Genomic DNA, 13015 nt, shown 5'->3' with positions numbered 1-13015 from the left:
CACGTGCCATGTGTCAGGTAAACCGCGACAACTATATGCGGTCCACAATTGGACAACCCTGGTGCTGATCAACTCTTTCAAGGTGCCCATGAACAAGTCACAAGACAATGCATGCAAAAAATGCATTAAAAAAAAATCTAAATGAATACAAATCCCAAAGAAAATCGCACTAACAACCATACATAATGATCACTTTTGTAAAGTAAATATTTAAATCGTAATTAAGAATTTTTTACTGATTGTCACTAATAGCGTAGTGGTTCACTGTGCTTTCATGTGGGATCAGTTCATGTACTCAATGATTGTGATTTCTAATGTGAGAATCCTGAGCCAACTCTCTGTTTGTGTTTTGCAGAGCAGCCTCGATCAGGGCTACTCCAGGCCTCCATTATCAGCTGTTATGTTATGTACCTGACTTTTTCTGCACTGTCCAGTCGCCCTCCTGAGAAAGGTAAGCTCAGCTGTAAGAGTCACTCCAACATCTCTTTATTTTTCATTGTTGCTATCGAATTTCTTTTTTTCTGTCAATAGATTTGTTCAATTCTAAAACAATGTTTCGCATTAAATAATGTAAATGTCATTATCTTTCATGCATGTGTTAAGAAAAGTTAACAACTAACAAAGATATTAAAGCGGACACAGAGGCAGGGCATAAAAGAAAGGATTGAAGTCATTTTCTGTATCACTTATCCTCATAGGGTGACGGGTGAGCTGGAGCCTATCCCAGCTGATGCACCCAGCTCCCACACTAACATACACAACTTTTAAAAAAGTACAATTTAGATTCTCCAATTAACCTTTGTATGATTTTGGGAGGTACCAGGACAAAACCCGTATTAGGAGCAGTAGCAGTTCTGGACATCTGGGGGCCCTACACAGGATTTCTCCTGAGGGCCCCTGGCTCATTGTGTAGTTTGGGAGTCAGCGAGCCTTCTGCCCCTAAGAAACCGTTTTGGTCACTTAGGGGTGGAAGACACTGCACATTTTGGTATCGATCCGATACCAAGTAAACATGGAGCCAGTATTGCCGGCATGATAACAATGCTTTAAAAGGGGTCATATTATGATTTTTCATTCAACATTTCCTTGTGGTCTACGTAACATGCTTTGGTGGAAATGTTGCGATTTTGTTTCAAGCCACTTTCTGACTGTCTCTTCAGAATGCAACGTTTTGTGGGCAGTCTTATTTACATGCTGAAGCACCGCTCAAAGTCAAGCCCCCTTTCACTGCGTCTCCACCCTATCAGCCATGTTGTAGTTTTTAACACTTCATATCGAGTCAACTGTACGCTACTTTATATATTCTCATGCATGTGCATGTACGAGTCAGTCTGCCCCACAACAAGAGGATAGAGAAAAAGAAGGAACTTACTGACTACAAGTTCTACTACTTTGGACTACAACTGGTTAAAGCTCTTTGGGTAAACCTCGACCATATATGGAGATGTATATGACGTAATTAAGACAAAATACGTCACTTAACTCTCAAATTCCAAATGGCTCGTTTGGAGGAATCATGAAGGAAGGCATTGTTTTATAAATATCTCCGCCATGCCTCCATGGTTGGATTTCACTTCATCAGGATTTATGGAGATCCCAAATATACAAAAACAGGTGCCAACGGGCAAGAAATGTAAGTTGGCATTTTTCAATATTACTGAATGATTTTGTGATTTCTCCTTTATTTCGTTGATCATGATTATAATCGGACTAAAATGCAGAAAAATATTTTAACCACAAACTTATTTGTGAACACTATATATATATATATATATATATATATATATATATATATATATATATATATATATATATATATATATATATATATATATATATACTACCGTTCAAAAGTTTGGGGCCACCCAAACAATTTTGTGGAATAGCCTTCATTTCTAAGAACAAGAATAGACTGTCGAGTTTCAGATGAAATTTCTCTTTTTCTGGCCATTTTGAGCGTTTAATTGACCCCACAAATGTGATGCTCCAGAAACTCAATCTGCTCAAAGGAAGGTCAGTTTTGTAGCTTCTGTAACGAGCTAAGCTGTTTTCAGATGTGTGAACATGATTGCACAAGGGTTTTCTAATCATCAATTAGCCTTCTGAGCCAATGAGCAAACACATTGTACCATTAGAACACTGGAGTGATAGTTGCTGGAAATTGGCCTCCATACACCTATGTAGATATTGCACCAAAAACCAGACATTTGCAGCTAGAATAGTCATTTACCACATTAGCAATGTATAGAGTGTATTTCTTTAAAGTTAAGACTAGTTTAAAGTTATCTTCATTGAAAAGTACAGTGCTTTTCCTTCAAAAATAAGGACATTTCAATGTGCCCCCAAACTTTTGAACGGTAGTGTATATATATATATATATATATATATATATATATATATATATATATATATATATTATATATATATATATATATATATATATATATATATATATATATATATATATATATATATATATATATATATATATATATATATATATAGTATATATATACAGCAATATAAGACAATGTGTCAATACCAACAAAATAATAGTTATTCACATTGCTACAGTTGTTTGAGTAAAAAGAGTCAATGGTTCACAATAAGTAAACAAAAACAAAAAAAAAATATATAGGCTGTTTTTCACATAATTTGACTTTTTGCGCCTAAAACCCTCCTCTACCCAATAACTTATTCCCAGAGTCTGTAAACAATACAACCACATCAACAACGATATAAACCCAACAAAAATACAATTATTTGTGACAATAAACATAGAGGAAATCAATATCAAATCAATATTATCGATAAATTGGATCGAGCCGCCCCCTGTCTCGCTTACACTTCATTGTTCTTTTGTTAATTTTGTGAGTACTATGAGCAAACACTTTGACAACAGACTCTGACAACTTATTGTCGACATAGCTGGCAACCTGGCACGTATGTGTGTGTTAGAAATAATTTTCGACTGTCTGTGAGGGCGTGAATGTGACAGGCTGAGTCCTGACGTGTGTTATTTTGACGTGTTTACTGGAGCCTTGTTTGTTTTTGCTATGAAGAGATTGATGCTGGACTACCTCCTCGTCACCCTTACAACATCTGGGTGGACGTCACACTATGTTGCACCAGCAACCAGCTCAGCCAGCATGTGGATACACGATCAGCTCATTCGTGCTGGATATCTAATGTACAGCATATTCACATGCAAAACTGGCATTTTCATGGATTAGCTCACCTGGTAGCTCCTGGTCAGTCCATGTGACTCAGAGGTCTTTTCAGAGGCCTTTTTTCCCAAACAATAACTGGCATGTACATAGATGTACACACACACACACACACACACACACACACACACACACACACACACACACACACACACACACACACACACACACACACACACACACACACACACACACACACACACACACACACACACACACACAGATCATCTGGGATGAAATGTGCTCTGACATGCATGCTGAGCCTGGTGGCCTGCGGCGAGGCTAGACTGACATGTATTTGTTTCGCATTCCACTTGGATCCATTGACAACATAATAACAGAGACATAAAAGTCATTACATGTTGTATAAAAGCTGCAATTAGTTGATTTCACACAATCGAGGAAAGCGTATAAGCCAGAAAAAGATTTTGTTTCGAACTCGAATTATCGTCATTGAAAGTGTTCTAAAATCCTCATTTAAAAAAGAAAAAAGAAATATGCCTGGGATGATGGTATGTACTGTATCAGGGGTCACCAACCTTTTTGAAACCAAGGGCTACTTCTTGGGTACTGATTAATGCGAAGGGCTACCAGTTAGATACACACTTAAATAAATTGCCAGAAGTAGCCAATTTGCTCAATTTACCTTTAACTCTGTTATTATTAATAATTAATGATATTTATCTTTGTGGAAACACTGATCATCTTAATGATTTCTCACAATAAATATATATAGAAACAGATAAATATCAATATGCAACACTTTATTTTTATATTTTCTCTAAGTGCACATTTTTCAAATTGAACATTTTCAAATGATCACTTCTAAGACAGTCTTGTGAAATCACAATATCCCATTTTAACTAGCTAGCCACTAACATTTTTTAACAAATCATGAATTACTTTGCACCATGTTTGTACAAATAATAACTCATGTAAAATACAAAAGTAAACTCTCAAATTTTTAAATCATGTCACACTTTGAACTGGACACCAAATCTGTTATCTGTTTCTTTGTCAGTTAGTGGGAAGCCTGGCATTGCATGCTGTTAACTAGTGTGTTGTACTCTGGTGTGTAACTTGACACTGCAACTCTGAGTGAGTCTTGCAGATGTGCATCAGTGAGGCGTGTTCTGTGTTTGTTCTTGATGAAGTTCATGTCAGAAAAGGCTGATTCACAAAGATAAGATTTTTCCTCATTGTTTGCGGAACCTTCTTAATCTTTTGGACATATTTTCACAGCAATCTGGCCTAAAGCTTAATTATGATAAATGTAAAATGTTAAGGATCGGAAATCTAAAGGGAACGTCCTTTCGAATGGAATGCAAAGTATTTTGTTTATAAATTATATGCAATCTGTTGTGTTCCCTAATTTTTTTCTGTGTACATGAATGAAGGTGTGTGTTGCTGAGTCCGACTTGGACATTATCTGGACTGGGCCTGGTTTAAAAAACCCTTTAAAAAAATCTAATTTCATTGACAACCTGGTCTGTTGAAGATAAGGCCCTTTTTTTTAAAAATAAAATAAAATAAGATAAATAAATAAAAAATATTTTCTTGGATAAAAAAGAAAGTAAAACAATATACAAATAATTACATAAAAAATAGTAATTAATGAAAATGTTAGTGGACCAGCAGCCTATACAATCATGTGTGCTTCAGGGACTGTGTCCCTTGCAGATGTGTTGTCTATGTTGTGGGAACCAGAATATTGGTAGCAGAAAGAAATAACCCCTTTTGTGTGGATGAGTGTGATGGGGGAGGTTGTTTGGGTTGATGCACTGATTGAAAGTGTATCTTGTGTTTTTTTCTATGTAGATTTAATTTAAAAAAAAAAAAAAAAAAAAAAAAAAATTTTTTTTTTTTTTTTTTTAATTTTTTTTTTTTTTTTTTTTTTTTAGAACAGGCCCGTGGGCGACTCATCTGTTCCTTGCGGGCGACCTGGTGCCCGCGGGCACCGCGTTGGTGACCCCTGTACTGTATGCTCCAGACTAAAGATTCATAATAAAACTAGAATAAACATTTTCGTAATACTCCTTTTTAGCTTAAATGCTTTTTGATAACAAATGATGTGAAAATGTTTCTTTCAGGGTCAGAATCCCTTGTACAAAGTTTAGTCTTGGATTTAAAGGCCTACTGAAATGAAATGTTCTTATTTAAACGGGGATAGCAGGTCCATTCTATGTGTCATACTTGATCATTTCGCGATATTGCCATATTTTTGCTAAAAGGATTTAGTAGAGAACATCGACGATAAAGTTCGCAACTTTTGGTCGCTGATAAAAAAGCCTTGCCTGTACCGGAAGTAGCGTGACGTCACAGGTTGTGGAGCTCCTCACATCTGCACATTGTTTACAATCATGGCCACAAGCAGCGAGAGCGATTCGGACCGAGAAAGCGACAATTACCCCATTAATTTGAGCGAGGATGAAAGATTTGTGGATGAGGAAAGTGAGAGTGAAGGATTAGAGGGCAGTGGAAGCGATTCAGATAGGGAAGATGCTGTGAGAGGCGGGTGGGACCTGATATTCAGCTGGGAATTACTAAAACAGTAAATAAACACAAGACATATATATACTCTATTAGCCACAACACAACCAGGCTTATATTTAATATGCCACAAATTAATCTGCATAACAAACACCTCCCCCCTCCCGTCCATATAACCCGCCAATACAAATCAAACACCCGCACAACACACTCAATCCCACAGCCCAAAGTACCGTTCACCTCCGTAAAGTTCATACATAACATATATTTCCCCAAAGTTACGTACGTGACATGCACATAGCGGCACACACGTACGGGCAAGCGATCAAATGTTTGGAAGCCAAAGCTGCGTACTCACGGTAGCGCGTCTGCTATCCAACTCAAAGTCCTCCTGGTAAGAGTCCAGCCGGCCGCTAATACAGCGCTTCCCACCTGCAGCTTTCTTCTTGGCTGTCTTTGTTGTTCATTAAACAAATTGCGAAAGATTCACCAACACAGATGTCCAGAATACTGTGGAATTTTGCGATGAAAACAGACGACTTAATAGCTGGCCACAATGGTGTCCCAATATGTCCGCTACAATCCGTGACGTCACGCGCAAATGTCATCATACCGAGACGCTTTCAGCAGAATATTTCGCGGGAAATTTAAAATTGCACTTTACTAATCTAACCCGGCCGTATTGGCATGTGTTGCAATGTTAAGATTTCATCATTGATATATAAACTATCAGACTGCGTGGTCGGTAGTAGTGGGTTTCAGTAGGCCTTTAACTTTGATATTTACAGTTTCCTATACATCTTTTATTTGTGGCAGCCTGCACAAATATATTTGGTGCGACCTGTTGCGTCCTTGCTCATAAACACATTACCAAGTGACTGTCTGTGAATGCAGCGTGTCGTTACAACTCCGTACAGTAGATGGCACTGTAACTTCGCTTCTTGAAGGGGAACAGCACTTTTCTTTGGAATTTTGCCCCTATTGTTCACAATCTTTGTGAGAACACACGTCTTTTGCAAGATGCGGCTAATTGGAGTCACCACTGTAGCCTTCAAAGCTCTCTAAAACAACTTCAAAACCCGCCATCAACGTTGTATACACTCTGCAAGTATAAATATATAATGTAGTAACAGACATATTCATAACAATATGTAATATGTACAATATGTACCGTGGTTTGGTCATTTTATGCATGACCGGAACTTATTTTCTCAGCGCATTTATTTCCTTTACCGACTTACAACAACAAACACGTTTGTTTCCGAATTTCGGAAACAAACGCAAGTGTGTTCTGATTATGGCAGACTTGTTACGGACAACACAGACGATATTTTTGGACAAATGAGGATTCACAACCTAATCTTTTTTAACCTGAATATACAGAGGATGAACAACTGCTTATAGAAGCGAGCATGGACAGAGGGTGTAACATTGGAGCAAAAGGAAGCCGAGAGAGTTGCGCTGCAAATGTGGAATTTGGATATGCCGACATAAATGGCGTGCTTATCCCAAAATTAACTGGAAAAAACTTCCCTGGCCAGCTTGACCGAGAGGACAACTGTCCATGGAGTGAGTCACTATAATATTGATCATGAGACATGCAACACGTAATGTTTGTTATTACAACTACATACACTGTCGAACTGGCTGTATAAAACTAAAACATGAAATGTGGGCTAATACTTTACAGATACTGTAATATGATTGTAAATATTTTTCAGTCTGTACAGAGTGGTGTCCTATCGCATTGTGTTGTGCATTATAAACTCAAAAGCCATTTAGCTGCTCATGCAAGAAACTAGCTTACGTCTAACACCGTAACATGCCGTCGCAAGGAGATGTGTTAGTACGCTAGAAAAAGAGTTCCTCAGTGTTCGCTCTTACAATAACGATGTCGCTACAACTTGGTTATTATACAGGTTACGGAACATAAATGAAGTACTGTTGGCTGTTTTGGAATGCATTTTTAAAGTGATTTAAAGGCAGAATGGATAGCTCCCATTAGTTGCATTGCTTGCCACCTAGGACAAGCTGATTATTACAAATTAGAATGCAACAAAAACAAAACTTTTATCTTTTTGTCTCTCATAAGGATTGTCAACGATAGGCAAAATCTCCCAAAAAGACCAGTTCCCTTTAAAAGGGACCTATTATGCAAAAGCCACTTTTCCTACCTATTAGTACCGTTTTTTGTGTATTTGCAATCCCAAAAGTTTGAAATCAAACCACGGCGGCATGCCGCAGATATTTATAAAACAAACTTGCCTTCCTCCATGCTTCCCATGAACGTTCCGTTTGGAGTTTGCCACTTTCTTCCCATTGTTGATGTCAGCCGCTATATTCATATATGGTAAAGTTTTACCCAAAGTGCTTTGCACAAGTCCGCCATTGTAGTCAGATAAGTCAAAAAGTTCCTTCATTTTTTTTTTGGTATCCTCTTGTCAAGAGGCACAATGGCTCGTACATGCACATGCATTCTCTGCTGTTGCCATTTCTGATACAAAGTAGCGTATAGTTCTAAATTATATCTCGGAATCACTAAAAACTACAACATGGCTGACAGACAGAAGATGCAGTCGAAGTGGAGGCACGTAAATAAGAAACGGCACATCCTGAAGAGAAGGTCAGAAAGCAGCTTGAAGATGGTCTGTAAAACACAATCTATGCAACATTTTGACCAAAGAACCATTATTAAATGTTTTAAATGTAGAACAAAAATGGTAATATGACACATTATAAGCACCTGGGGCAGAGGTCGGCAACCCAAAATGTTGAAAGAGCTATATTGGACCACAAATACAAAAAAGTTATCGGTCTGGAGCCGCAAGAAATTAAAAGCCTTATATAAGTGGTATGACGTAAGTGTCTATATTAGCTATATTAGCCTACTATCAAAATAACTATGTGTCGCAGGCTGACGCAAATCTTTGTTCACAAAAATGTTGAAATGTAATATTTATTCTAGACATTTTTACAACATTGGAAATCATTAGTAAAATGGTGGATTCTCCGAGGGTGAGATAACTCCTGGAAATAACTGTCTTAGAATGGCCCAAGGTATAGATGTGTGTGTCCAAGTTAAAGGAAACGGCAGGCTGTCTTCTTCTAATGGATAAATTACAATCTTTGCAAGCTAAGTAATGTACGCACAAACAACTATCAGAAATGCAGCCAATATTACATACAGATAATGTGTGATGAAACATGGAAAAATAAATTAAATACACAGAAAGGAAATTAAATGAGCTGAAGTATACCTACAAATGAGGCATAATGATGCAATATGTAAATAGCATGTTAGCATCGATTAGCTTGCAGTCATGCAATAACCTCAACAAAACTCACCTTTGTGCATTCATGCACAGTGTAAAACGTTTGGTGGACAAAATGAGACAAAGGAGTGGCATAAAACACAGCGGCGGAGAAAGTTATAGATATAAACAAACTGTTGAGTCACAGTACACACAACGGTGAGTTCAAGGGCCGCTTAAATTAGAACAAAACGCCGCTCGCCAAATACTACCATCAGTGAAGCATCAACACAAACTTACTAAACAGTGGCTTTTCTAACAGTTAGGAAAGTTTGTGGTGTGTTTGTCCTCCTACAGAAACCATATAACCACAAAAAAAATATTTTTCACACCATTTTTTTTCCCATTTCCATACATTTTGAAAAATCTCCAAGGAGCCGCATGTGGCTCTAGAGCCGCGGGTTGCTGACCCCTGACCTAGGGCCTTATTTATAAAGGTTGTTGCTTACAAAAATGTTGTAATCAGGGGTGAAATGTGCAAACAAAACTTTCCTCCACAAACATTTGTATTTATAGAATAAAATCTTGTTTTAAGACATATTCCACACACATGAAAGAAAACCATGTCAACAAACTGCACAGGTTCAAAAATAATTTATCATCATTTTCACAAGCGTTTAAGTGTTGGCTATGTCGACAACCTGTAATGCCAACGTCAGTCAGTCAGCATGAAAGGGCGTGGACATGAAGGAGTTCCACTGTAGTTGTATTTTCTACTACTACACTCCTGGTGTCAACAAAGTGTGTGTCTGTGAGTCCTGGGGCAGTGAGAGACATTGTAGCAACTTGTTGGAAAACTATGCGCATGCAGGAGATAAGCCAACATTTTTAACACAATATGTGAACCACACACAGACAATAATATTTCATGTGTGCCCATGTCTGTGTCTGTGTGTTTAAGGGGGGTGGGCTATATAATTAAACTAAAATAGTCAACATAATCAGTGTTACTGTCACAGGTCATTGTCAACTTGACTGTCCCTGCAGGGCTTTTTCTGCTTCGTGACCTCGCCATAACACTTACACACACATGTAAAAACACACACACACACGCGCGCACACACACACACACACACACACACACACACACACACACACACACACACACACACACACACACACACACACACACACACACACACACAAAGAGGACCGGAAGAAATGTATTTCCTTTCAAATGACCTTAAACACCTTTTGCCAAACCCAAACCTTAACATATTGACCATATATGGGCTTGTTTTTGGTCCCTTTACAAAAAGGGGTGGCCAAAATATTCAAAAGTCTTTATTGGCAAGTGAATACCTGACCTACACGCATGTGGAACTGTCGTCTCATGTTTCAAAGAAGAATAGGCCTCATTCACAAACTGCTCTTCAAATATGTCATATTATGCAAAACACACTTTTCTTGCCTGTTGGCGCCTGTTTTTGTGTATTTGGGATCCCCATGGGAGCCGGAAATTTGACTTCAAACCATGGAGGGATTGATTGAGGTGATATTTATTTGAGCTTTGCCCCAGTTTATGAATGTATACCAATTTGTTACATCAGCGGATAGCTCCATACATATAGTAATAACAATATTATAATAAAAGATAGCCTGTATACCTGCAGCCTAATGGGCTGATAGTTTTAAAGAAAAAACTAAAAAACTCACCTATGAGATAATTTTATCTTCTTGGTTCTAAAGTTTCTTCTTCGCTTTCCTCTCACTGCGGGTCAGACTCTGGCTGGCGCAGTACATGTAAGGTTGCATGCTAAAATTCTCAGCTCTTCTTCCTTTTTACATTTTTTTAAAATTTGTATTATTTTAATTTTTTTTATGTATTTATTTCCTTTTATTTATTTATTTTATTTTTTATGAATCAATCCAACAAAACAATACACAACAATACCATAAAAATGCAATTCCAATTCCAAAACCAAACCCGACCCAGCAACATTCAGAATATCAATAAACAGAGCAATTGAGAGGACACACAAACATGACACAAAACAATCCAAAAGCAGTCAAACAAAAATTAATATTATCAACAACAGTATCAATATTAATAACAATTCCAACATAGTAGGGATTAGAAATCCCTCACTGACATTATCATTACAGCCATTTATAAAAAAAAATAAAAACATTTAAGCTCTTATTCCTTTTTCAAGATGGGTCTTTCATTTTTTTTTTTTTCATTGATTTATTTATTCATTTCAGGCAATGACAAAGACGTACAAGTTGACAAAACATAATAATATAAATTAATATAGTGCATTATTGTCCAGTTTTGCCTGGAAGGGAGTGGGAAGAAGATAATTTATTTAATCCCACCCCCAGTTCTCCATTCAGTGATTATTCACATGAGTTTCACTCTCACTTTGTTCAAGGATTATATTACAGATGTTGTATCATAATGGCATTACCACAGGTAACAATAATTATTACACTGTAACAATCATTTGTATCAACAATGTAGGAATAATGAATATACCAACAATGGTAATAGACATCATAGCAATAATGGTAATAGACAACATAGCAATAATGGTAAGGAAACATTGAGCACATGTTAACACTTTGAGAGTATAGCAGCAGGTCAAATTAAAGACCCTCATCTCTATATTTGAACCAGACCCCATGTTTGTATAATAGTTTAAATCGATTAATAGTTTGGCATTGCTTGTGTTGTAAGTCCAGTTTGTTCCATAGTTTTACTCCGCATACAGACACACAAAAACGTTTACGAGTGGTTTGAGCTCTCGGCAATAAGAAATATCCAAAGCCTCTCAAGTTATGAGCTTGCACTCGTCTTATAAAAAAACGTTGTAGATTAGGTGGCAATAATTTGTTAAATGCTTTATATAAGATTATTAATGTATTATATTTAACAAGGTCATCAAATTTGAGCAACTTTGATTGCATAAACAGATTATGAGTATGTTCTAAATAACCAACGTTGTGAATGATCCGCACTGCTCTTTTCTGTAATATGATCAGAGGATGAATTGTGTTTTGGTAAGTATTCCCCCATACTTCAACACAGTATGTAAGGTATGGCAGTACCAAGGTGCAGTATAGAGTACGGAGTGCATTTTCATTGAGGTATAGTTTTGCTTTGTTTATAATTGAGAGGCTTTTGGAGATTTTTGTTTTAATGTGTCTGACATGAGGTTTCCATGATAGTTTACTATCAATTATTACTCCCAAAAATGTATTCTCATTTACGATTTCAATTTGGGTACCATCAATACTTATTTTCTGTTCAGACGTTACGTTGCGATTTCCAAACATTACTATCTTAGTTTTATTTATATTCAAAGATAATTTATTTGTGTCCATCCATTTTTTTACTATGTTTAGTTCTGTGTTTAGTGTATTTATGAGCTCATTATAGTCATCACTACTGTAGAATAAATTTGTGTCGTCTGCAAAAAGTATAAATTTCAGTATTTTGGATGTATTAAACATATCATTAATATATACATTAAACAGTTTTGGCCCCAACACGGAGCCTTGGGGGACACCACAAGCAATGCCAAGAGTATCAGATAAAAATTTACCCATTTTAACAAACTGTACCCTCCCTGTTAAATAACTTTTTAACCAGTCACCAGCCAGCCCCCTAATTCCATATCTTCCCATTTTATCTAGTAGAATTGAATGATTAATGGTATCAAAGGCTTTCTTTAGGTCAATAAAAATACCAACTGCATATCTTTTATGCTCCAGTGCATTAGTAATTTCCTCAATAGCTTCAGTTATTGCCATTGAAGTTGTTCTTTTGGACCTAAAGCCATACTGACCGTCATTGATTATATGATGCTTCTCAAGAAAGGATTCAAGTCGAGAGTTAAATAGTTTCTCTAAGATTTTTGAGAACTAAGGCAAAAGAGAGATTGGTCTGTAATTGGTGAAAGCATGTTTGCTGTCACTTTTGAAGAGCGGAGTTACTTTAGCGATTTTCATTTGACTTGGAAAGCAGCCAGTCTGGAATGATAA

General features: G+C 36.9%; 1 protein-coding gene across 1 annotated transcript in view; it reads left to right on the top strand.

Annotated features, from left to right (window-relative positions):
* serinc4 (serine incorporator 4) overlaps nucleotides 1–13015 on the top strand; it is an 85630-nt gene that overhangs the window by 55802 nt on the left and 16813 nt on the right. The window contains exon 7 of the mRNA XM_062030494.1: nucleotides 356–451. Within this exon, the coding sequence (XP_061886478.1) occupies nucleotides 356–451 (96 nt within the window). The remainder of the gene's footprint in view (nucleotides 1–355; nucleotides 452–13015) is intronic.

Source organism: Entelurus aequoreus, linkage group LG02, assembly GCF_033978785.1.
Source record: "Entelurus aequoreus isolate RoL-2023_Sb linkage group LG02, RoL_Eaeq_v1.1, whole genome shotgun sequence".
Classification (NCBI taxonomy): Eukaryota; Metazoa; Chordata; class Actinopteri; order Syngnathiformes; family Syngnathidae; genus Entelurus; species Entelurus aequoreus.
This window is presented reverse-complemented; position numbering and strand designations above follow the sequence as displayed.